We start from the raw sequence: 26,461 nt of genomic DNA, 5'->3' as shown, positions 1-26,461 counted from the left end.
TTGAACTGCACTTCAGTTTTGACTGAACACATGTTGTTTTTTGCCCCTGAATGTGTGATTTCAGAAATCTTCTCAGGGCTTCAGAAACTTGGGTGCTGTTTTTGACAGTTCATCACTGCAAACAGCTGGTTCAGAACAGTTGTTATCATTATGGGAATTTTTAAAAACTCAGTAGGCTGGTGTCAAAGGCTGAACTTGAGATGATTATTCATGCTTTTATCTCTTCCCATCCGTCCATCTACCCAGTGCTCGTGACCAAAGGTGAGGGTAGGGACAAAGATCAAATGGTAAATCCACAGCTCCACTCAGCTCTGTCTTCACCACGCTGGTCCAGTTCAGCATCCACATCACTGCAGGGGCGGCTGTCAGTCCCCTGCTGCCCTCTCTCCTCACTCATCAATAAGACCACAAGACACCTAAACTCCTCCACCTTTGGCAGCCTTTCCTGGCAGTTTGTAACATCACTAAATAAGAGCTAGTCAGTTAAAATGATTTTAATGCAGTCGACATGGTGGTAAGTGTGAATTGCAGACTGTAAATTGTTTGGTCAGTTCTCTTTCTTAAGCAGCCTGCCTCCAAAATTAAAAACCTTCAATGGATTTAAAAACTCTTAAAGTTTGGCCAAAAATCCTGACACATAACATAGTTTTGGCACCAATGGACCCTCGTAGAAAGAACTGTTTGTGTCAAACCAGGTACTCTAAAAATCCAGTCCTCACATCTGTGGAGCTAGACGACTGAAACAAAGGACTCGTGATCTGAGCTGTCACTGTAACGACCTGCAGGCTCAGATAAAATGACGTTAGGCATGTGTAATGTGTTTGAGCACTGCTGTGTCCCCATCTGGAAATCTGGGTCTGGAGCGGAGGTCTGCACATGTATTCAGCTTATGGAGAAGAAAGATTTGGTGATGTGGGGGGTGGGAGGGGTGAGATGGTCTGACTTGGGAATTTCTGTTCCTTAGTTTTTCTTATCCTCCTCATTTTGAGACCCAGTTCTTTAAAGCGACCTCGTTTTTCACTCGGCACAGCCTCCGCTGACACGTTTGGCTCTGTTTTGGAAATCTTGCTTCTTATTTTGATCTTAATTTTTGGGCCGTTTGATGTCAAAGCTGCTACTGGACAATCCAAAAACATTTCATGCCTACACTCAGCTGCCATTTTAATAAGTAGACAAAGTCAACGCCTCCTACCACTGAAACTCCCCTCTATGTCTCTTTACAGACTTTTAACCAAACATTTAATCCCCTGTGATATCTTAATATTCTAAACAATAAATATGTAAAGTTACAGAAAAGGTTCTAGTAGCCCACTGCCCAGACTCTCTCCTGTATTTATGAAACACAAAGTTTTGGTTAGTTCACCTAAAACTTATTTAATGGTTTATCTCAATAATTTTGATGTAGTATGAATGGCCATTGTGTGTGTGTGTGTGTGTGGGGGGGGTATCAGCAGGAAAAGCTTGAAACTTATGAAAATACACTTTCAACTTTAAGATTTACGCCCTCCTTCAACTTTTCAAAAGCCTTTCAGTGGGCCGGATTGGAGTCTTTGCCAGCCCGATTCTGGTCCCCTCGGGCCTTATGTTTGGCAACTCTGCTGCTCCACATGTTGAAAACCTGGCCGCAGTCAGTGAAGACTACCGTGGATGTGTCCTGGCTCGCAGTCTGCAAGGTGCATGTGGCCGAGCTTAACGCCTCTCCACGCAAGCTCCCCCACCCATAAAGTGAGGAAATCAAAGCCAGCTCCCGACAGAAGAACGCAAAAGTTTTCGGACACGAGCTCCCACTCGCTTCATTTCGATTTTGCACATGCACGCGTGGGCACAGACAAGGCGGTCACGCGCGGTTGTGGTGGTGGTTGCGGTGATGCTGCATGAAGGAGATGATCCATCCCCTTCTCTGTCCTCCTCCATCTTCTCCTCCTCCTCCTCCTCTCTTCATCTCTCCCTCCTTCTGACAGGTTTCCTCCAAGGGAAACACCAGACTGTTGCGCACTGTGTCGCTGCGTCAAGCCCGACTTAAAAAGATGTGACGCGGGGTGAATCTTTTCACAATAAAAGCATGTTTGAAAATATAAAAAGGGTGTAAAGAGTAAATGAAATGCTATCAAAGTTGCGATAACAGCGCAAAAAGGTCTCATAAAACAGAACCATGTTTCTATACGTGAGGCTGAATATGCATAAAACTAGTCGGTTCAGGGGTTTTATATGTGCGCAGATTCCCCGATAAGAATCGCAGTAAATTCGGGCTTTAATTTCGAAGATTTAACAGGAAATGTCGTCTCTCACACTCTTCCTATCTTGACTACAGTCCTCGCAGCAGCCGACTCTCTCCTCTCCACTGAAAAAAATAGAAAAAAAATTTCGCTTGCAGTCAAAAACAATGAGGGCGCACGACGCGCAACTCGCTCCCAGCCGCTCAGCCAGCAGCGCACTTTTACCTCCCGGAGGATCCGTGGCGTGTGGCTGTGCGCCGCCCGGAGGGAGAAGGTCCACGGGGATATAACTTGACTGTCTGAGGAGTTTGATATTTTTGGAATCAGAGGAGGCGGGAGAGAGAAATCATGCCTTTTTGTAAACGCACGATACTTCCGAAAGATGTGTGCAAGCCCGACGGCAAGAGGCTGCAGCAGCAGCAGGAGCAGGGGGAGATTTTTGGGGACTTGGCGGACGTGTGCAGCTTCACCCTGTGCTCGGTGCTCCGACAGCTCTCGGATTTGTCCCGGCACTCGGTGAGCATCCTGGAGGAGCTGGAGGGAGACCTTGTGTCCATCTGCCACCGGTCCTGCGCGCTGGAGGGCAGAGTGGTCCGACTGCAGAGGCACGTCGCAGAGCTGGTCAGCAAACCTCCACCGAGAAGTAAGAGAGATTTTAAAAAAAAGATGAAGAAGCTTAAGTTCAGCTGACGGAGCTCACACCTGCAGAAGAGCTCAGCTGTTTGTTGGTTTGTTTTTAGTCTTGTGTGTGGTGACATGAGTTGGGTGAAAGTTTTGTGCAGTCAGCGCGCGCTCTGACACTCTGGGGTTTCACTGTGACAGTCTCCACAGTGACAGAGGGCCAGCCCTGCACGTGCGCGTGAGCGAGTGTGAGGTTTGTTATTGTCAGCTGTCAGCAGAGCGCTCTGCCTTCAGTTGCTGCGGGAAACACCGCAGGTCACTTTGGGAAGATGAAACTACATGTTTGATTTAATTTGCTGACACGTGATGGTTGAGGAGGTGGAGTTCATGTCCGCTCGGCAGTCACCGAAGCTTCATAGCATGCGACTTTGGCTCAGGGGTGTGCAGGTTTACCAGATGCCTCTGAAGGCAGCACGTTGTGGGTGTGGAGAGTGGAATGTGAAGTGGGTGAAAATGCGTGGATGTGATGAGTGTTTTAGAGTTTTGTCGCTGTGGTCTTCCCTCTTGTTTATCTGTAAACACGGTTTGACCTCAGCTGCCGGCTCCTCTGCCTGCGTGAACGATGTGTGAGCAGAGGCGTGTAACTGTCTCCCAGGGAGGGGAAACCGTGTCTACTCTGATCCTAAGAGCTTGGGTGGAAAGCGACTGGACTTATATAAGTTTGTTGAATATGTTTCTTCAGTTCTAAAACCAAAAAGCGGAGAGGCTCAAGTATCTAAACCCTAGTGGGGGTTTCCCCTCAGGAGGTGGTCGCTGACCCACTATTAATCATGTCCGTCATCACGTGAGCCAAGATGTGAACTCTGAAAGTTGCAGTCTCATTAACAGGTTACTCTAGATTGTGGATTTTATAAGTGAGAGATGAGCAGAAGATTTAGTTATTTGGTGTTTAGTTATCAGAGAAACCAAGATGTTCTGGGAATCTGTTGCAGGCACATGTTTCAGGCTCACCTGCAGCCCTGGGCACAAATACAGATCTGCTGCTTGATGTTTAAACATCAGTTTGTATTACTATGTATTTTGCAAAGTGCTGAAATGAGGGTTAGGGTTAAAGACTTTGCTAAAGGAAAAGTAAGGAATGAGTAAAAGGGATTCAGTGCTTTTGACCACATGCTTACATGGTCATCGTGTCAAACACAGTAGCTCAGAAAGTTTCGAATGAATTCTGGTAAATCTTTGCAGGGGTGTAGAGTGAGGTCATCTAACATTAAAAGGTCTTCAAGGTCAACTTCAAGGCCTTGCAACTTGGAAAGTATGATAGTGTGGCGTGTGTTGTCCAAATTATAGAAAGTACCATATAAAGATTTAAAACATCATGTCATGTTTGACCTCTGACCTCACCTTTGGGTTTCACATGTACCCTTCTTTCAGGCTGACCCCTAAAATATGTCATGTCTTGAAGGAAAATATTGCTAAGAGAGAGAAAAAAGTAACAATGAATAATCATACTGATATATATGTCAGGTATATTAAAGGTAAATAACACAAAGCTGTTTTTTACAGGTGCAAGGTGCAGGCTACAAACTTAAAGTACGTTCATGAATATATATACAAAATACAATAGAGTTCCCTTAAAAGTAAATATGGCCCACAGAGTGAGCTGCCTTGGCAGAGGTTTGTGCTGTCAGACTACTTATTGTTACACTCAATGTATCGCTAACAGATATCTCTGTGTAGGTTCTCTGGGTGCTTAGAAAGAAGACAACTCAACTTCTTAATTTTTTAAAGACCTCATGTACCATCCACACTTATACCCTCAGGCCGGAGCTATATAACCCTGGTCCACCTCTAACTATGACTGCTACATTTCTCACTTTGCACACTCACCGATGTGTACTGCACGTACAGCTGATGTGCCATTCTCCATTCATCCATTCTCTTCCGCTTATCCTTTTCAGGGTCGCAGGAGCCCATACCAGCTGTCTTAGAGCAAGAGGCAGGGTACACCCTGGACAGGTTGCCAGTCTAAAACATAGACACAGACAACCATTCACACCTATTTGGCAATTTAGAGTATCCAATTAACCTATCCCCACTAACTTGCATGTCTTTGGTCTGTGGGAGGAAGTCAGTGGGTTTACTAATGAAGAAGCCTCTCGGATGAGAGCATCTTCACAAAACTAAAGTGCAGCAGCTTTCTTTTTAAGCACTTGAGGTTGCAGACTACAGTAATCTTGAATTATACAACAACACTGTATATTAGTAGATTTGTTTTAAATTCACCACATTGTAACTAATTAAAGCTTTAAAATAAAACATAAGGAGTTAAACCTTCAGTATTTGCATCTAAAATATAGCCCAGTAACAGTAGAACACAAAAAAGCTCAAAAAAGTAGATGTATATTAAGGGTACTTTACTAAAGTACTTGATTAAATGTACCCTTGATCATACTGACCAAGGGTGCTGTCAGTATGATCATCCACTGGCGTTGGGTATGTTTTGAAGCATCCTTTCTTCTAACTTTGAGTGTTGTGTTTGGTCTGGGTAGCAGACACATTTGGACCTATTCTGGCAGTTGTGGATTGGTTATGACTCTGGCAGATGTCTTGTGGTCCAGATGTGGTTTCAGAATCAATGAACCGGGCTTGACATGAGGTATGGCAGATGTCTGGGTGGGCCAGATGTGGCCCAAATGTCATGACACTTGGTATCCGGCCCTTATAAGATAGACATGTGGATGGCATCGGTAAAAGACCAAATAAGAAAAATCCAAAGAAAGATACAAATAAGTTCATAACCTCCAACGTGTATTTTGGAGTATGTGCTTTCTGTTGTTGGTAATTAAGAATTTGTCATTAAAATTATCAAAATTTACAAAGTGGACGATTCAGTGTAACACAAAATGAGTGGCCTTTTTCCCATTGGTTTCTTAGGGATGGCTCATGTGGTAGAGTGGGTCGTTTACCAATTGGAAGGTCTGTGCCTCGATCTCTGGCTCCCCAACCCCACATACGACACATACCAAGCATGTTGGTGCTGTATCACTTGTGGCTCAGGTTATAGAGCAGGTTGCCTACCAACAGACATCTCTGGCTTTTCCACTCCATGTGTCAAAGTGTCCTTGGGCAACATAGTGAACTGGACAGGAAGACCTTTTACAGCCATGGCTATCGCCCCCTGGTGGTCATTAAAATAGAATGCAGCTTTAAGGGATTTCCTTGTTGGCTTCTCTTTTCAGACCTGGAAGCTTAATTCATCTTCTGTCCTGTGTATGGCAGGGATGTCAAACCCATTTTACACTGTGGGCCACATACATAAATACACACCAGACCACTGAAACTCCTCTTTCTGTGGGTGTGAGAAGTTTAACTGCACATTTAACTGCCGAGATATCTAAACATAAGAAAAAGACAACTTAAAAAAACAAATTAGAGTCATTTGAATAACAATACAGTTTTTCCTGCTCAAGCAGAATAACAGAAAAGAAGTGTAAACATCTGTCATGTATATGATTTAACTGTGGTCTCTGGTACAAACTGCAAAAGTTTGCAGCTGAGTTTTCTCACCATTTAAAAGTGAAAAATATTCATTTTGTTTACAAGGGCTCGGCTGTGCACATATGAGACTGGTCTGATGAAAAATGATCTTCAGAGACACGAAACAAAAAAGGGAAAATTAATTTCCTAGAACACACATCAGCAGATTAAAAGTCATTATTACATCTGCTGTGAGACTGTGCTGCGTGTGCCTACCAGTTACGACAGATTAGGGAGTGACACTTGAAAAGAGAAAACCATGTGAGGACGTCGGTCAGAGTTAAGCATAAAGAGGGTTTGGTTTTGATTTTACACGTGGCAGTCGAATCAAACACATTCTGTGAAAAACAAAAGGCTGGAAATCGGTCCAATGACGCAATAAAAAAAACCTGTTCTGTAATATCTAACACGTTCGTGGATGCTTTCATCTGATGGTACAGAGATGGCCAGATGCACGATGGGAAATCTGCACTGTGGCCGCCAGCGTGTTTCGCTCTGCAAACTTTGCACAAACTTATCGAAGGCAGCTTTGACTGTGTTTGCACTGCAGCTCGAGAGTGAGCGGATGAATAAAGCAAGCTGACTGTGAACATGAGTTTACGAGGCTGTCAGCAGGCCGTGTGTGTGTGTGTGTGTGTGTGTGTGTGTGTGTGTGCGAGCGAGCACGTACAGCATGATAAGACAGAAAGAGAAAGTCCCTCTTAAAACAGACCAGATGTAGAGCTGGAAGGAGGAGAGGATGGGAGATAAAACAAAATGCAGTTCGTCCTCTGGTTTACTTTACAGAAAACTCACGCATGTGTTGGCCGGTGTGTGTGCGTGTGTTTTAATACATGAGCTCATCGGTGTTTGATGCTCCTCACTTTTCGCTCTCCTTTCTAAAATCCTGTGTGGGCTCATACTGTATCGCTAACACGTGGGCCGAAGCGCACGGCTTAATAATCAATACAAGCCCGCCTGGGCCTTCATCTTCCATCCTCATCCTCACTTCACCGCCTCTTTCTCCCTCTCTCTTACCTCCTACTGTCTCAGCAGGGATGGAAAACACTGATTTGCATTTCACCAACAGAAAAATGAGGACTAAGTCTCCTCAAAGCACTTTGTATTGTAAGATAAGAACCCTACATTGCTAAAGAGTAACTCCAACAATCAGACAACTCACTATGAGCAAGCACTTGGTGACAGCGGGGAGGAAAAACTCCCTTTTAACGGGTAGAAACCTCCTGCAGAACCAGGCTCAGAGCCTGAGCGATGGATAAAGCGCTCAGCTCTTGGCTTCATGAATAATGGCTACATCCTTTTAAAAAAACAAAACAAAAAAAAAACTCTCTGCAATGAACACAAAGAAACCGCTTTTACTTTTATTAATAAGACTCATAACTTCGTAAAGGATCAAAGCCCCCACCCCTCAGTAGTTGTAGTGGGTTTGTAATTTTGGCGGCTCTGCTGTATAGAAGCTAGATTCTGGCTACTTTATTTGAATATTTAAAGAAATAGAAACACAATTGTTTTCCATCTGTTTCATTTTCCTTTGAGTTGTCTGTTTTTTTAGCTACTTTAGCCTCTTGCTAACATTAGACTCGCATCAGTAGTAACTGCTTGGTTGATGATGATTTTATTCTTTGTGACTATGTTGCTTTAAAAACCTAGACAGGGGGAAACAGACGTTTTATGTCATTTTTGATATTTTCTTTTGAATTTTCTGGCAAATGTTCCATTTAGCTTTCTGTTAGAGGCTCGTGGCTAATGCTAAAATAGTATCTCATGACATCAGTGGCATGGTTAATGCAGGCACAGAGCTGAGTGACATCAGCAGTGGCCTAATTACACATGCTTCGACCGAAGTTAAAAGATAAAGATTAAACTCATCTGTTACACTCCCCTACTTTAAGTATAAATACAGTAAAGCTGTTACAGTAAACACTGGAAAATTTCCAGAGTAGCTGTGCCAACATTAGCTACAGTGTAAAGTCATGTTATAAGATTAGATATAGACTCGGCTGATTTTCAGTCAGTCTCACGTAAGTTCGATTATCAACCGGACACGTAGTAGTTACATTCATACTGTGAATGAGGAAGTCACAAATTTCACCAGTGTTCGTAACAACAAACCGAATCTATGCCAGCTAAATCACCCTCACTCGGCTGAACATGGACATTTTTAAGAAGCTAACAAAGGCTAAGTGGCTCAAGCTAAAGCTAAAAGAAGGAGCCTCAGTATAAGCAAAAGGTCAAAGCAGTTAGGAGGACAATTATATGTAGGTACCTGATATTTGTTTTGTTATGTGACTCAGCTGCACCTGCTTTTGCTTTGTAAGCTTAAATATGTCAGGTAATGGTAGGTTTACAGCAACTCAATCTTGCAACTCATCGTTTGGGGGTGGGGGGTGGGGGAGACAAAGTTTAATATCTGCTTTGAAATTATGAAAAGTTTATTTTTGTTTGTATATGTGGGAGTTACAGGTCTTAGGGAAAAAAAATGGCAGGTCAAAAAGTCAGAATCAACCAAGAACACTGCAGTCGGTGCATCTCTGCTCTGTCAGTGGTTACCAGCCAGGAGACTTTGTACATGTTCATTGGGACCTTCATGATTTGCACCCCCACTCTCCCAACCTGACTTTTTACTTTCACTTCCTATCACTGGTTATGTTTAGTTGGTAAAAATGACTTGGTTAAGGAAAGGGGAAGATCATGGGTTGGGTTAAAACAGCCCTATAACAACAGTAACACTGCTTGTTCACAAATAACATTTACTGATCACTCGCACTTATGCCATAGCCCACTGAGTAACAGCACAACGCCAAAGAATTTTCAATAAATGGGCCACACCACCAACTCAGGTCCTGGGGATGAGGTTAATTGTTTAATAGCAATATTAAATCTGGCATCATTTAATTTGTGAATGCAGTTTTTTAATATTTATTTCTTTGTGTGTTTTCACTTTTGAAGGACTAAGTGGTGTGTTTGTTTACTCTAACTCTGAAGCTACAGTCAGTTTTAGATCACAATGATCGAGTAAACTTGGGATCAATACCACACAATGCTGAGTGGGACTTTTAAAAACTGCCGGAGGCTCTAATAAAACGCCCCGGGCTTTGGAGCTTCGACTGTAGGAAGTAAGCTAGGTACTTTGCAGCTTATGAGTATAATCCATTTCTTACACTTGCTCTCATGTGTTTGGTTTTGGAAAGGCTTAAAACAGAGCCCACCATTGGATGTCTTTATGGACGACTTATCTCCTACTACAGCCCCATGTTTGAGCACACTGCTCAAACATGTTGAAATCAGGCTCAACAGCTCCCCCATGCATGGTTATGGCTGCTACACCATGACTGGAAAAGTTAAGATGGATCCATGCGAGCGCCACCTGTGGTTAGTGTTTGGTTAGGTTAAGATAGTTGAGGGTTTTCCAATTTGTAAGGATGAGAAACACTCACATTATTTTCCCTCATTCATTTGAAGAAAAAAAAAACTTGGATCTGTGCTTTTTCTCCAATAACAACCACTGACAATCCCCCCTCTCCACCTGCCAAAGAAAGTGGAGTTGCACACACAGTAAAACACATGTTCCCAGCCTGGATGAGGGGATTTTTTCCACCCAGTGTAGACTTTGTTCAGGAGTCGGATCTCCTGAGCCGCTTCCAAGATCTCTGCATGGTGAAGCACTGGAGGGAATCGGAGCTGGCTTCCTGCGCCCGGAGAGGAGGGGAGGAGTCGCACTGATACAGAGAGGAAGAAGATGTCAGTCGTCGCTTTGGAAAGCGTGATAGCGGGAGGAATGTGTGTGTGCATGTGTGTGTGTCCACTTTCCACTGGAAGTTGTCACTCAGAAGGGCCTGAACTTGAGGAGTTTGCCCTTTGAAACACCTCCTCTTCAGCTTTTTTCATACTGGGCTCATTTCCTGCCATTTTTTGTTGGCTGCTGTTGACCCAAAGTGGGGCAGGAGTATCCCAAGTATGTGAATGGGAACCAAAGTTTGGTGTTTTCTTTTTGTGCGTGTTTCCAGCTTTATACTATGTGGGAAACCACATTCCTTCTTTGACCTTGCACTGATTTATTTTTTTTTGAGTTTCTTGTAACAAAATGTTCCCTGCTCGGCCTCACAGTCCCAGTCGTGTTAGATGTTTGCATGAAAAACAAATTTTAATCCGCTTGTGGACAATTCCTAGTTCCTGAGCTCACAGCAGGTGTTATCCCTGAGGTGCTGAAGGCAAAGCACCTGCTGTGACATCACTGAATAGGGGTGTGGCCTCAGGAGATCACTGTGGTGCTTTTTTTTTCTTTCAATATCTGAAAGATTTATCCACTTTTTCAGGTTTATATTATATAAAGAACATAAAGGTGTAGAAATTTATTAGAAAATGCTTTAAAGAAAGCAGCATTAGACCAGAAACTATGCCTCAAAGAGCTTTATATTTAAGGTAGCAACAATAATACAGGGAAAACACCAACATCAAGTAAACGATGGCTTATCTGAACAAAAGGGGACATTTTAATTTTGTTCATATCATTCAGCATGTAGAGAACACAGACATTGTTTTGCTCCTCTATTTGAACCTAAATCATTTTAATCAAAAAGCTGATGGGAAGGAAATGATTTAAAAGACTTTCCCTCGCCCCTTCTATCTCGTTCCCATGGGTGGATGTCACCCTCATGTCTTAGTATCCCTGCATCTCATCCCCTTTCTGTAAGTCCCCTTCCCCTCCTTTCTCACATTTTCCTCTTCTTTTTCCATCTCCCAACACTCCTCTGTGACAGGAGACCATAGCTAAAACCTCTTTTTAGCTATGGCCACCATTTGATTTTAGACTTCTCGGCTTTGGATATGGAGGTGTTTTGTAATCCCACAGTTTTTTTAATCATATCTACAGTCCGTGAACTCTTTCCTTGAGTCAAAACATTCACTTCTCCTCATCCTCCCCCACCATCTCTCTTCCTACTGTTGGTGATTCAGAGGGCAGCGGTAGCAGGACTGAAAAACTTCCCGCCACCACTCCAACTTTTTATTTAAAAAAAAAATCTTACTTTTGTTTTTAGTTGAAATCAATATTTGGATCTGCCAAATTTCCAGAGGCAAATCTCATTTGCACATTCTCATAAACTAGGTGGAATTATTCATCAAAATGCTGTATTATATAATGTGACAGAAAACTAGCAGTTTCAGAGCTGCAAACATAAACAAACTTTAAACCAATGCTGATGATGTTTTTCTAGGAGGGCATCATTTAATAGTTTCATTTTTTGGAATTCACAAACAATAACTTCAAAATTTCAACGTGTGTATACTTTTAATGAGATGTTTTTCATGTATAAACAGCATGGTGGATCAGTGTTTGACATCGCTGCCTTAGTGCAGACGGGTCCTGGGTTCAAAACTGGGTAAGGCCCTTCAGCTTGGAAATTGCCTGTTCTTCCCAGGACACCCAAGCAAAAGGGTAATTCTTAATCTCAGGATTTTCAGTTCCTCGTTAAATTAAGGTAGAAGAAACATGTAGACATTAACCAAACACAGACATAAACTGTCTTAGGGTAAATTCTTTGGTCTTTCTAGAATCGATTTTCCGGCTTCTTTCGTGGTGATGGACAAACTTCCTTCACCGTGGCCAGTGATGCAGGTGTGGCTTTAGCCATGGTGCTTCTTGGGTTGCTCCTGAACATTCTAACCAATTTCTTTATATGAAGACAGTTTGGTCTCTTTCCAGACCTGCTCAGGAACCTAACAAACCCATGTCCAATGACACGAGGGCTAAGTGCATTTTTAGTGCTGTTTGTGTTTCATGCACAACTGTTGGTATATATCTTTTTATTTCACAAGCTGCCATGTATCTGTTACAGCCACAGATTATTGTTACCAGTATATCTAACACCTACAACCTCTCGGACCAAAGAAATACCTAAAGTATCATCACATTTCCTCAATTTTGTCACTATTTGGTACTGCAGTGTTGAGTTTTCTTCCATCAACAGCCTATAAATGTTTTGGAGATTATGTATCGGAATTTCAGGAGCAGGACCACGCCTCCAAACACGCTCCTTCCGGCTGCCATCTATATAGGTTCCCCCAGTTCTGCAAGCTGTTCATTCTCGTTTACGTCCCCCACCATCCCTCCCTCCTTGTTCTCCATTCTTCAACTTCTTCACTTCTATTTAGTACACGGGGATCTGCCAGGCCCGGGAGCCATCGCCAGTCCCCTTCGAGGCCTTCCCCAAACCGCAGCTCAATTCATGTCAAAGCATTCACCTTTACCTACTAAAATGCTGTCAAACCTAAGATGAGGACGTGGGCCCAGCTGGTGAAATAAAAGTTAAATAAGAATACTTAAGGTGTTCTGCAAAAAAAAGTAAGAATATATGTATGAATGAGTTTTCCTAAAATTCATAGCAGATTTAAACAAGACTTGAGTGTTTTGTGATTACAACATTTTAATCAACAGACTATTTCTGTTTTGTGTTTGACCGGTTTCATACTTGAAGAAAGAATCTTTCAGCTAGTGTTGTTGAACATGGTGTTCTGCAGGGAAGCCTTCTAGGTCCTCACATATTTTCATAAATACTTTCATAAAGTTACCTTTCTGGGTAAAATTTTTATCCCAATAATGTGAAACATTTCAAATGTTGAGAAGTTAGATGCAAAGGTTTCTATGTGTTTCAGCAGACAGCCTCAGTTACACTACTGTCATCCTAGTAGATGATTTTTGTGTTATTGACTCACTCTGAAAGCATGAGTATGGGTGTTTTCTTGCAAGGCTTTGTGTGACTGCTCAGTTTTAATGTGTGAGTGAGAGCCATTGGTTAATTCCCCACAGAAAGAGTGAGTGTGTGTGTGTGTGTGGGAGAGAGAGAGTGAAAGTGCTGTTGTGACCTCAGTTTACGAAAGCGAGCTGTGGTTTCAGGTACGGAGTCAGAGAAGAAAGCCTACTAACAACTTCCTGTCTTGGCTGAGAGCCTGGCCCTTTCCCTTTCACACACACACACACACACACGCACACGCACACACACACACACACACACACACGTTTCCATCACATCAGACACTTCAGAGGACATTGCACTGTCTTATAATTATGCACCCAAACTTTAAACCTTCCCCAGTGTAAACTTTAATGATTTACATCAACATTTCCTTATAATGTCCCCACAACAACAGCAAAACAAACACACGCATTTATTGTTAAATAAAGGGACTTAATCTGCTACCAATAAAACAAACAAATGCATTGCCAAAAGGGATAAAATGTTTACATTTTGCCCCCTCTGCTAGAGCTCGTATAGGCTTGAAACAGCCAGTGTATCCTGTGTGCATGTGTGTGTGCTGTAGTCTTTTGTGCTGATGCCTCATGCTGTGAACTACATGTAGTGTGTCTTTCTCTAATATGAGCAGCAATTTGTCAATGTGTAGACACACAGACACACACAGAGGTGAACAGCTTGAACAGGCATGAGAGAAATGGATAAAAATCAGAGGCAAAGTAGAAAAAAAGAATAAATGGGTCGAGGAAAAGACACAAAGTGAAGAGAGAGGAAAAGAAAGAAAGGAGGAGGGAAATCCAGGAAGGATGGGAGGATCAAGAGGAGGAAAAATGACAGACATTTCTGTCATTTTTCTTCATTTGATTTTTCATTTGTCTCTGTTTTTGTGAGAAAAGTCTTTGAAACTATGCCCTGCAGTCAAACATGTAATTTTGTAAAAACAAATATGTGTCACTTACTCAGAAAACAGAATAATGTTTGAGTCTGATTTTGTTGTAAACACCCTGCAGCTCATTTAAATTGGCCCTGATATTAGTGTGTAAATGTTTTGCATGTGTTTTCAGCTTTGTATTTGCCAGAACTTAAAGCACGTTGTAGTGGAGAATGCTCAAGGAAAGTTCTCTTTTACTTAAACTGTGGGGTCATCCCCACTGGTGGGACATGGAGCAACTGCAGGTGTGGAGTGGACAACCAGGTGAAAAATACGAAGTGAAACTAATGTGTATGAAGGACTTTTAAAGGAAAATAAGTAAAATTCATTTCGGCTCCTTTATTGTTAATAACTGATAAAAGAAAATGTGAGGTGTGGCTGTTTTCTTTTTTGGCCCTTTAGGTGGGTTGTGCCAGAAAAATTTTGAGAACTTGTGACTTCAAGTGGTTACAATCTGTATTTTTATAGCAGCAAAGCATTAACTAACTGACAATGTTAAACTTGAACTAGCACTGTTTTTAGCTCTATCAGGTAGCTTTCTTTTTGAAAATTAAAGCCCTAAAAACCCACTTTGCGGTATCTGCTCAGCATTTAATGGCACAGTTAGAGACTGGCTGGCAGCTACAGAGTTACAGCATATCTTTCCTTGTGTAGAGCAAAAAGAAACTAACACACAACTTCCAGTGAATCTAAATGTTACTCAGTGGCTGCCTGTTTAACAAATTATTGGTTTTAAAACTGGGTTCATTATTTTAAGTGGCTGAAAAAACAAGTTTTTAGCACTTTTTAAAAATGCAAACCAAAGTTATTTCATTTTATGTATCATTTCTTTATTGCCTTGAGAATGTTTTAAGAGCTTTATTTGTGCCAAAAGCATACACTGTATCTAAAAGATGGACACAGATTCTGCAGTTCTGCTTTCTGAATTCTGCATCATATCAGCACATATGTTATAGCTGTAAAACAATGACATAATATATGCGAAATAAAAATATACATAAAGGATCTCTTATGAGTAGTTCAGCATCCTGGGGAATAGATTTGTCATCACAAAAGATAAATAATACATTTGGATTAAGAACTGCACATATATTCAAATCTCTCAATAGTTGTTAGTGACACCATCAGACAAGTTTCACTAACAACTTTATCCACGTGGATATCAGCTTAGATAAAGTTCTCACACAAGAGTTTTACTGCTTTCCATCTCTGTTTGGTAAATGGAGTGGGAGTCATATACTGCTGCTGTCATCTTACCAGTCAACAGTTAGGACTTGTAATGAATGTAATTGAAATTTGAATTTGAATTTAATGTGTCTTCTGACCCAATAGTCAAAGTACACTTTCCCTAAGATAGTATTTTATTAATCAGAGCTTTTCCTAACTCTCATGATTGGGTTTGGAGTTTATTCTCCTGTGATAAAACTGTAAAAGTGTAAATTTCCCTGCAGAAAAAGAGAACCAGAGAGGAATTGTCCCAGTGATCCCCAAATTTCCCCACACTGTAAGAAATAACAAACGCCACTGGAGTGCAGGAGATTGGGTAACAGCAGTGATATAATACAGGAAGAGACCCTGTGATGAAATACTGTACATGTGCAGAACAGCACTCTGAGTCCAGCGAGATTTTCCACATTTCTTCTCTCCAATCTGTCTCTTCTCCTCTCTCCTCTGTTTCCTCTGTATGACCTGAGGACGAGGCCTTGGGACGGTGTTTACTCTGTCTCCTATAGGGCAGATTCCTATCAGGCAGTGTGTGTTTACAGAGTGTGCCTCAGTGGAGGCATATTGTTCAAAGAGCAGATGCAGGCTGCATGATGGCAGCAGTAGGTAAGCACAGAAAGCTAAAATACATACACCACGGATGATGCACTGCTAGTAAAATGTAAATCCAGGCGAGGGGATGTCTCTGTAACATTGCATGATGATGCATCTAGAATGAGGCATGAGGGTTGGTTTTATGTTAAAAAGTTTCAGCTGACCAGTGTGACTCCAGCAGCTGATGATTACCAAGGTAGTTACAGAGGTTTGCCAGGTCAGGTTGGGTTTTTCCTACACACTCCTTTTCACTGAATGCAGTCAGTGAAACTCCAATCCAATTGCCAGTATCTGCTAAATTGCACTTAAGCAATTTTGCACATAAGTTACCAAATAAAAAGAATAGTCATCAAGAAAACTGCCCTCACCAATGATGAAAACAGCTAATGTATGTATCTAATTAACCAATCCTAGTAGGCATTTCTTCATTTACTAACTAATAATTACTGGGCTAAATGATCAATACCTAAATGTTTTTCTTTTAGACCTCTCTACCAGAAGTAGAAACCCAAAGTTCTGCTTGGGTTGCTTAAAGTCCTTCAAGGCACAACTTGGCACTCACTTGTCATCTCGGGGCACATATTTATGCCACTGTGGATACATTACTGCAACAACTTGACTGGATGGATATTTTACAGAGTTTCAATCTTATAAAAAATTTGCTTCTTTCGGGTAGAGTAGATATAATCGTGTAAGACTAAGTGCAGTCCGTGAGTCATTAGCTCGTAGAGGCATCTTTATCAGCAATAGCTTGAAGTAATGGTTTCCCGTTGACTTTATCAGTCTCTCACATCGTTGCAGAGGAATTTTGGCCAACTCTTCTTTTTTATACGTTGCTGCAGTTCTTTGAGGTTTGCAGACATTCTGGACTTTGACTGGGCCACTGCAGCACATTGAGACTTCGATTTTGCAGCCATTCTTTTGTAGATTTGCTGCTCTGCTTGGGGTCATTGTTCTGTTGCATGGCCCATTTAGCTGTCTTTGCTGACTTTGGTCCGCTTTGGTCTCCTCTCTTCAAAGCACATTATTCCAGAAGTTCGAATGCAGCTTTGTAAACTTAAGCTGTGCTGAGATGTTATTTTTTAGAGAGAACAGACTTTCTTCTGGCCACCCTTCCAAACACACCTTACTTGTTCAGTGTTTTTTTAATTGTGCGGTCATGAACTTTAACATTTAAGATGCTAACTGAAACCTGTAGAGTCTGAGATGTAGCTCTTGGATTTTTTACAGTTTCTCTTGCAGGCCTGATTTTGGGGAGATGTTTTGCTCTGATGTCCACTTCTGGGAAGATTGTGGCATTGTGTTAACAGACACCTGAATGCTCCAGGCCTAAAAAAGCCAATGCTTCTGCTTTTACAGAGTTGGTTGCACTTAATGACGATTAATAAGTCAAGTGCATTTCAGGTTCTGGGTGTGAGTTACCATCTGAATTCCTATTGAAGCAATAAGGGGGCCCAGTGAAATGAATATATAAGCATCATGTTTGTCATGTCGAGATTCTCACAGATTTGTGTCTAGAATTCTTCAAAATGTGTCTTTTATAACATCTACGATTTAGTAACTGTATACCCATTTAGCATTTTGTGCAGTAGTCTTAGGAGTAGCTTTGTTAAACTAGTTAGGGCAAGCAAAACAATAAAACCATGGGCCGGACTGGTAGACAGTCATGTGAAACTCACCAGAGATGTCTCTAAATTAAGGAGAACTGTGAGGCCTTCTGTCATTTTATATATTTCTTTGAAGGTTCTCCCTTAACCTCCTAGGACCTGGCGTCCACATATGTGGACATCACATTTTGGGTTATTTAGACCAAAATACTCAATTTTGCTCTACATGGTCCTGATATCCACTTACGAGGACATTATACTGCTACTGTTCTATCAAAATTTTAAACGAATATGCTCATATGTGGCTCTTATTTTCCATACAAACAAAAATAAGGTAAAAAAAAAAAATCTGGTAATTCTTTGTTTTTACATTCATCTGGCCCCAATATGCCCAAATATCAAAGAGAAATTAAAAATGCATGCTGTGGAAGAGTTCGGGTCTTAGGAGGTTAAGTAGACGCTTTACTTTAAAGGACAAATTATCTGATAACATGGAAGGAATTGGTTTAGATAGCTGAGCTTTTATAATACTTACAATAATCCTCTGGTTTGTCGTGGAAGCGATTCAGACACGACTCCATGCATTAAATCATTGAATTCACTGAAACATGCACAGGCACGTCTATAAAAAAACCCCCCAAAACCCATCAGTGTTTCTGCATGCTCGGAGTATTTTTTCTAATGCAGTCCTGCGTATAGGATAGCTGACAGAGGCTTCATGTGTTTGCAGTACGAGGTGTATTTTTTTATCAGTGCGTGTCTCTGCAGAGCTTGTCTCTCTATCATGGACAAAGGGCTGGCTGTCAACACCAACACGTGTAAAGTCAGCCAAGGCATGCTGTAATGGTGGATACAATCACTTCCAGATGACGAACAGAGTGTGTGTGTGTGTGTGTGTGTGTGTGTGTTTGAGAATGGGAGAGAGAAAGAGGGAGAGAGAAATAAATCAGAAGAAATCACTTCAATGTTGAGGAGGGAGATATCCGAACCATATACAGGAAAGGAAGAGAAGTCAAATTGATTTTTTTATGAGAAAAATAGTTCCTATATTTGGCCTCTCTTCATTGGATATAAATATAATGGACAGACAGAAACAGACGAGGTAGTATGATTCAACAACATCAGGGTTTGCAAAGTCCCATAAGAGACCAAAAAGTAAACATTATAACCTTCATGAAGGGAGAACTTCAGGATGACTGAAGGACTTTCTTTAGACCCCGCGATTTAAAACACATCATGGCACACCAAAAGATATCAGCTTGATTTTTGGATTGTATTATCAGGTGAAGATATGTGTTTCTAGCATGACGCTTGCACTTTTTTTGCCTTTGTTGTTGTGATTCTTCTTCTTTGGTTCTTCTGCTTTGAATAGAGCCCCGTTAGCTTATAACTTGCCTTCATCACCTTAACACAAAGTTTAACAGAGGGAAACCAGTGGTTGGAAACCCTGGCACTGTGGGCCAGTCTGTTTGTGATAATCAGAGGAACAAGTCCAAAATCTGAAGCTGTCTTTTGGAGATCTGTTGCCATTACTTACACAAAAAATCACAATGACAAAGTCTAGCCAGAACCTCAGATTTGAAACAGAAAATCCTCCACAAATGGTGACACGGTTGCTGCATGACAGCAATTTAACTGCAAAATGATGTAGGTGTTTGGCAACCTTGTATATACATAAGAATATGACCACCAGAATCCAACCAGTTGAATGTCTTCTAACTTAAACAGCAATTATTTGTAAAACTTTGCCATTGTGTCTGAGAGTGATTACAGTCAGTCCAAGTCACCTGTCTCAAGTTACTTTGAGACAGGTGGCCTCTCACCAGGGTGTTGTATCCTCAGCATCTGGATGAGCAATGTGTAGCCATAACTATTAGCAATATGTCTCCAACAGTTAAAAAAAAAAATCCAATGTAGCCACTGGGCAACCAGCAATTTTCCCTTGTTGAAAGAAAGCTGCCATCCAAATTTTACTGTACCTGAGCCATGAGAAACACTGTTTGGTTTCCAGTTGACTCTTCAGCGTGCTTGTCTCCATCATATTATTAGTTAGTTTCTCAGGAAAGAGGACACAGTCATGACTGTTGACATGACAGATTCAGGTGAGGTGGTAAGACGGATGGTTTTTATAGTCGTGTCTACTGTCTGGTGGTCAAGCTGGTTTTGTCAAAACTTTGCAAACTATATAACAATAGGTAGTTTTACTACACAGTGACGGTAAACCTGAAAAAGGCAATTTTCTGTAATGTAGATGAGACGGTAAAACAATAAAATTCTTCTAAGTAGCCTAATGATATTACATTTAAATGTTGCAATCTAACTCCATGAACAGATTTGTTTGAACAGTTGAGAACTGACATGCACGTAAACATCCGGGTGGAGAATTTTACTTTGCAATTTGTCATTTGTTATTTTGTCAATGTTGTTTTTAGCTCATAGGCAGCCTTTAGGCCTCAGTTCTTACAGACGAATTAAAAAAGTACAATCTTTGAAGAGTCACTTGCAAAAAAAACTTGACATGTCATTCTCTGTTTTCTTTGTATTATATTATAGGGTCCTTTTTTTGCTATATAAGTAAAATTGAATTGAATTGAAAAAAAGAAAATCCCGGTAGGCACAACAAATGGTGATTGCTTTTAACAATTCTTGGTCGTGGAGGACTATTTGATATGCTATATCTCATGGTGAATTTGCTCGACCAATGAGTGACAGGGAGCTTTATTTATTTAAAAGCAGAAGTCAGTTCTTTTCCCCTTTGCAGCGACATCCTCTGGCAGAGTCTGAAGCTTTCATAAATAAAGGTCCTTAAACTTAGTTAAAAACTTTGGTAGTTTAGTTTTTGGTTGTCTGATTAAAGAGTCGAGGAGGAGAGAGGAGATGAAGCCTGGCTGCTTTCAGCGCTGTCAGGGGCGTTTTTATTGGCAGGGCGTTGTGGAGAGGATGCTGAGCTTTAGACGGGATAAAGCAGCAGAACACACAGTTCCGACTCTGAACACATGGACCCGGACACCCTAACGAGTGAGTGTGTGTGTGTGTGTGTGTGTGTGTGTGTGCCCATGCCTCCTGCTACCAGCCCACTGCCTGGCAACCATGATGCTCTGCAGTTTGGACATAGTCTGAATAAACAGTGTCTGTGTGTGTGTGTTTGTAAACATCACACAGACCTGCTATTTCCTCTGTTAGCACCTCATTTTTTATTGTCTCCACATTTGTGTTTGGTGTCATTTATGAGTCATACCCAGCCTGCTTTTGCTTTGTTTTCAGTCTGATGTTGCATTATGGGTGGTATTACAGCTGTTTTTCAAGCAGTCCGTCACATAGGGGTCATCAGTCTATATTACCAGCAGATGTTCTTCTTCGCCTACATGCAGGCAGTAATTACCTCATTCAGTACTGGTCAATCTGACATGAATATTAACTGGAAGTTTGAGACCTGTCTTAGATGAAACCTTCTATTTTTACTTTTGCTTTTGTACTGTTTAATTTTCACGCGCTGTAAAGACACCAAATATTGGTTAGCTGTAGACCGAAAAAGGTTACTGTGACATTTACATTGACCACAGAAGGTAGCCTGTGTTGTTTTTTGGAAAAATGGATGGGCAGGCAGATGCCATCCTGTCCAAAAACACTGAGCCAAGTATGAGACAATTTTTATCCTACAACATTAAGAGCATTGTTAAATGTTCTGGGCTTCTAGTTTGTGCTGCACCTTTTCAAGTTTTACTGTCTCGTAATTGGCTAGGAGGTTGCTAGTTGTAGTGGTAGCATGACCGAGTGGACTAAGGTGCTGGATTAAGGCTCTAGTCTCTTTGGGGGCGTGGCTTCGAGTCCCACTGCTGCCACGTAAATCTAGCTGCAAGGTTTCATTGGTGTTGCGTTTCACATCTTGACAATAAATGGAAAGACCTACATGGCATGGGGAGGCAATTTCACATGTATGCCAAGTCCAGCTCACAGGAATCTCCTCAAGAGTAAATCTTCCGATGGAGGGCTTTGAAGACTTAACAGCTTGCAGAATTTCCACCAGTTTTCAAGTTAATTTGTTGGTTTCCGATCATGGTGTCATCCCTGACTAGTTACTGCTTTTAACCAGAACCTGCAGCCAGTGGGAGAGTGGTTAAGGTGGTGCTGTGTTGCACTCACCACGGCTGCAGAGTGACAAGAGCGTCCTTGATTTCATGACAGTGGAGCGCAAGCATCACGTTCCCATATGGTCTAGCGCAGGGGTGTCGAAGTCCAGGCCTCGAGGGCCGGTGTCCTGCAGGTTTTAGATAACACCCTGGGTGAACACACCTGAATCAAATGAGTAGTTCATTACCAGGCCTCTGGAGAACTACAAGACATGTTGAGGAGGTAATTTAGCCATTTGAATCAGCTGTGTTGGATCAAGGTCACATCCAAAACCTGCAGGACACCGGCCCTCGAGGCCTGGACTTCGACACCTGTGGTCTAGCGGTTAGGATTCCTGGTTTTCACCCAGGCGGCCCGGGTTCAAGTCCCGGTATGGGAACATGTCTTTAATGTTTCCCTAAGCCGAGGCATACCTTGTGTTATTCCTATGCTGGCATAAAAGGGGCTTTTTGTTGGCAGGTACCTGTTAGCTTTTGTAAATGTGACAATCTGCTAGTGAACAAAGCAATCACAAGGATGTTCGTAGTGCACCACTGCATATCCTTTTGCAACCTCCAGTCAATACTCTCCAAGCAGGAGCAGAATACCGACTTCTCCCTCTTCCCCTTAGGATTGCCATGAAGGAAACATTAGGAAAACCAGCCAACCTCTGGCTAAGCGCATGTCACAACACAAAACAGCTAACTGGTCAGGCCAGGACTCTGCAGTCTGTTTAGACCTACAGTCCAGTGGCCACTCTTCTACTGATGAGGATGTACACATTCTGGGCTGGGAGGAAGGCTAGTGTGAGCGGGGAGTCAAGGAGGCCATCTATGTGAAAAGCAAATGGCCATCTTTGAACTGAGGGAGCAGGACTAAGGGTACATGTTTCACCATCTTCCAGTGCTGTGATTGCAGCCATTCCTTGACTTTCTGGGAATGGTAATCCTGTCCATTGATCAATGGTTGTGGCAATTTGCATATGAATGATGATGAAACTGAGCCAACAGCCCATTGTTAATCAGTGCAAACAAACTTATCACCACTGTTAATCAGTTTTGGGTATTATGCAAATATTCTGTTTATGAAGTTGGAGAAACCTTTCCAGTTTGTGTTACACCTTTGCAAGCTTTGCTGTTTCCCTGCTGTAACGGTAGTGTGGTTGTGAGGTCTAAGGACCTGGGTTAAGGCTCTGGCCTCTTCGCACGTGTGGGTTGAAATCTCATTGCTGCAATAGGATCTTACCCCGGGCAGGCAGATGCCATCCTGTCCAAAAACACTCAGTCAAGTATGATACATTTTTTTTCCTACAACATTAAGAGCATTGCTGAATGTTCTGGGCTTCTCGTTTGTGCTGCACCTTTTCAAGTTTTACTGTCTCATAATTGGCTAGGCGGTTGCTAGCTGTAGTGGTAGCATGACTGACTGGTCTACGGTGCTGGATTAAGGCTCCAGTCTCTTTGGGGGCGTGGGTTTGAATCCCACTGCTGCCACGTAAATCTAGCTGCAAGCTTTCATTAGTGTTGCGTTTCACGTCTTGGCAATAAATAGGAAGCTCTACAGGGTGTGGGAAGGCAATTTCACATGTATGCGAAGTCCAACTCACAGGAATCTCCTCAAGAGTAAATCTTCTGATGGAAGGCTTTGAAGTCTTAACAACTTGCAGAATTTCCACCAGTTTTCAAGTTAATTTGTTGGTTTCCGATCATGGTGTCATCCCTGACTAGTTACTGCTTTTAACCAGAACCTGCAGCCAGTGGGAGAGTGGTTAAGGTGGTTCTGTGTTGCACTCACCACGGCTGCAGAGTGACAAGAGCGTCCTTGATTTCATGACAGTGGAGCGCAAGCATCACGTTCCCATATGGTCTAGTGGTTAGGATTCCTGGTTTTCACCCAGGCGGCCCGGGTTCAAGTCCCGGTATGGGAACATGTCTTTAATGTTTCCCTAAGCCGAGGCATACCTTGTGTTATTCCTATGCTTAGGGATGGGTATCGTTTAGGTTTTATCCGATACCGGTGCCAAACCGGTACTTTTGAAACGGTGCCGGTGCTTAAACGGTGCTCAAACCGGTGCTTAAAGAATGGAGAACACAAAATTGGTCCAAAACCTCTCATGTTTAGCTGCTTTTTGTAAAAAAAGATAACAATGTTAGCCTTTTCTGCAGCTATAGGGCATATATGGTCTCACTCTTGGCTGGAAGCAGTGCTTAAACAATGGAAAAACACAAACTTTGTCCAAAAACCTCATGTTTAGCTGTTTTCCACTTTTTCTTTGGTCATTTTAGCTTTTTTGGCCAGGGTGAAGGGAGTATCTGCCATCAAACAAGAAGACAGCCGCATGTAACTACGACAGTGTTTGCTAGTTCACCTTACATGCATTAATGTAATAATGTGGTTAGCGTACTCAACGTTAATTACACACGAACAACATGAAGCTACTCACGCAGAGGAGAACGGCTGCTGCTGCCATCATCATCCGTCATCATTTCTGCTACGCTGACAGGGCTAGGGGCCAGGACTCTCCTCTTCGGGTTTTTGGGGGATGTTGCTAACTCCGGTCCGATAACAGGCAACACACCCGCAGTAGATGTGCACGGTGTGAGGTCTTGCAGCAAGCTATCAAATACGGCGCGTTTCTCGGCTTTAAAAAAAAAACGTTATGCGTCGCCAGGTGTTTCATCAGATTTGAGGTGTTACCTCCTTTGACAGTATCACAGTATCAGCTTAAAGCACTTGTTGCAGGCTGCTGAGTTTGCATCTTTTGCTGTGAAGTACAGCCAGACTTTTGACCGCTTCGCCTTGAGCATTTTTAATCTGTAGCTCTGCTCTAAAAGAACGTACGTACCTGGGCCCGCCTACTATCCTCGGAAACGTAAAATGATTGGCTAGAATTGGCTCAGGAAAAAAAAAGCACCGAAATAAAGCACCGAAATGTGCGCTGCTTTTCGGTCTGGTTACTACCGTTTATGTCAGAACCGGTGCCATCATGGCACCGGACACCGGTACCCATCCCTACCTATGCTGGCATAAAAGGGGCTTTTTGTTGGCAGGTACCTGTTAGCTTTTGTAAATGTGACAATCTGCTAGTGAACAAAGCAATCACAAGGATGTTCGCAGTGCACCACTGCATATCCTTTTGCAACCTCCAGTCAATACTCTCCAAGCAGGAGCAGAATACCAACTTTTCCCACTTCCCTTTAGGATTGCCATGAAGGAAACATTAGGAAAACCAGCCAACCTCTGGCTAAGCGCATGTCACAACACAAAACAGCTTGATATAGGGAAATTAGTTGGTGGAAAAAAAGTCCTACATCCTCATCCAATAAAAAATCAGAAATATATGTACTTGAAGCAACTTCTGGACCCTTTTCAAAAAGAAAACCAAAGGAGACCTAAAGGAATCTAATCAAACATAAACTTTATTAAGTTTGTGTGCTTGTACGTTAAGAGCTTTTATTTGTATGTGTGCTTCATGAGCTCAGTTTTGGCATAAAGAAAGTCGTCTTTGGTCTCCAGTGCAGCTCATGTTTTTCAGCTGTCCTGGCTGCATATGTGCGCCTGTGTGTTGCTCCATGCCCTCTATCCGCCCTCTGTAGTCATTAGTGCCCTGTGTGAAACAGGCACACTGCCCTGTCGCACTCTCACATAGCTTATTTACTTTGCCTCACAAAGCTGTAGACAGTTCAGACTAGATCCGATTGCAGTGCAAACACGTCATTTAAATATCTTCTAAAGTTGAAGCTGTTTTTCAGTTTTCAGCATTTCACCCACTCACCTTTAATGGAGATGTAATAAAATGTGTTATTCTTTTGAATGTTGTAAGTTAGTCAGACACTAATTTCAACTCCATGAAGGGAAGAAAAAATAGCGGTGCTGAAACCTGCACACAAACACAGCAACATGAACAATATGAGATTGTGATAAATGCACATTTATTACAAACTTTCTCAAATTAAATGCATTTTGCAGTGCAGTTCTGCTTCCAGTGCTTATATTTTTGCATGAATTCAAACCTCTCACACGTGTTGCTGCTTCTTTTTTGTTTACTGAAACCTCTATAAACACATGACTACAATAGATTGTTGCTTTATGTCTTATCTTCTAACTAGAGCTGCATTAAACTTTTGGCATGTGGCGAAAATTAGTTTATCTAGAAATGCACAAGATGTGATGAGTTATAAAGACAAAGAATCTCAGTTGTCAGTTGTTAATAAAAGTTCTCTATGACATGGGGCCATGAGATTATATAACAGTTGGGTGTGTCTTTCAGCACTGAGATTTATTTTTGAGGCCTCATGAGGGTCTGTTCTGGTCTACGGGGCAAAATGAGGAACTAACCTTATTTCAACCACACAGCATTGAGAGTCAGTGCAGAAACACAGAACACGCCTGCCTTTCCTTTACTTCCTCTTAATACTTCATGGTCGCTTCTCTCTTACTTCATCTTTGGGTAACAGTAGCAATCATTGCCATCCTATTGACGTTCTGCATGTCCAGCACAAACGTTTTGGCTTGTAGTGCTACATTCCCATACCAGGACTCGAATGCGGACTGCTTGGGTGAAAACCAGGAATCTTACAAGTAAACTTGTAGATAAATAATCACAATCTCTAATTCTAAACTCCAGCTGTCATGAAATTAACGATGGTTTTGTCTGCAGCCTCTGTGTTATTGATATTAAACATGTGCAAATAACACACTTGATGTTTAACTTACAAACCTTTTTAGGTTTGTTCGTGTCTTTGTAAAGGATTAGGGTCAGAAAAAAGAGCAGTTTTATTATAGAGTGAATGTGAGGTGGACAGTCGTTTTTTACTTTTTTACAGAAAGTGGATTCTGTTTATCTGGACATTGCGTTTTCATCTTTTG

At 41.9% G+C, this 26,461-nt stretch overlaps 1 protein-coding gene and 1 non-coding gene across 3 annotated transcripts in view; both read left to right on the top strand.

Moving 5' to 3' along the window:
• The first annotated feature begins 2,328 nt into the window (after positions 1-2,328).
• The window catches only part of nhsl2 (NHS-like 2), a 187,398-nt gene continuing 163,265 nt past the window's right edge, over positions 2,329-26,461 (top strand). For both annotated transcript variants that reach the window (XM_039610131.1, XM_039610130.1), the window contains exon 1: positions 2,329-2,859. In XM_039610131.1, coding sequence (XP_039466065.1) covers positions 2,565-2,859 — 295 coding nt within the window. In that variant the 5' untranslated portion in view covers positions 2,329-2,564. The remainder of the gene's footprint in view (positions 2,860-26,461) is intronic.
• Positions 23,448-23,519, top strand: trnae-uuc. The gene has a single exon. It is a non-coding gene; the product is annotated as a tRNA-Glu (tRNA).

This window comes from Oreochromis aureus, linkage group 3, assembly GCF_013358895.1.
Source record: "Oreochromis aureus strain Israel breed Guangdong linkage group 3, ZZ_aureus, whole genome shotgun sequence".
Lineage (NCBI taxonomy): Eukaryota > Metazoa > Chordata > Actinopteri > Cichliformes > Cichlidae > Oreochromis > Oreochromis aureus.
Note: the sequence above shows the minus strand (reverse complement) of the source record. Positions and strands in the feature narration are given on the sequence as shown.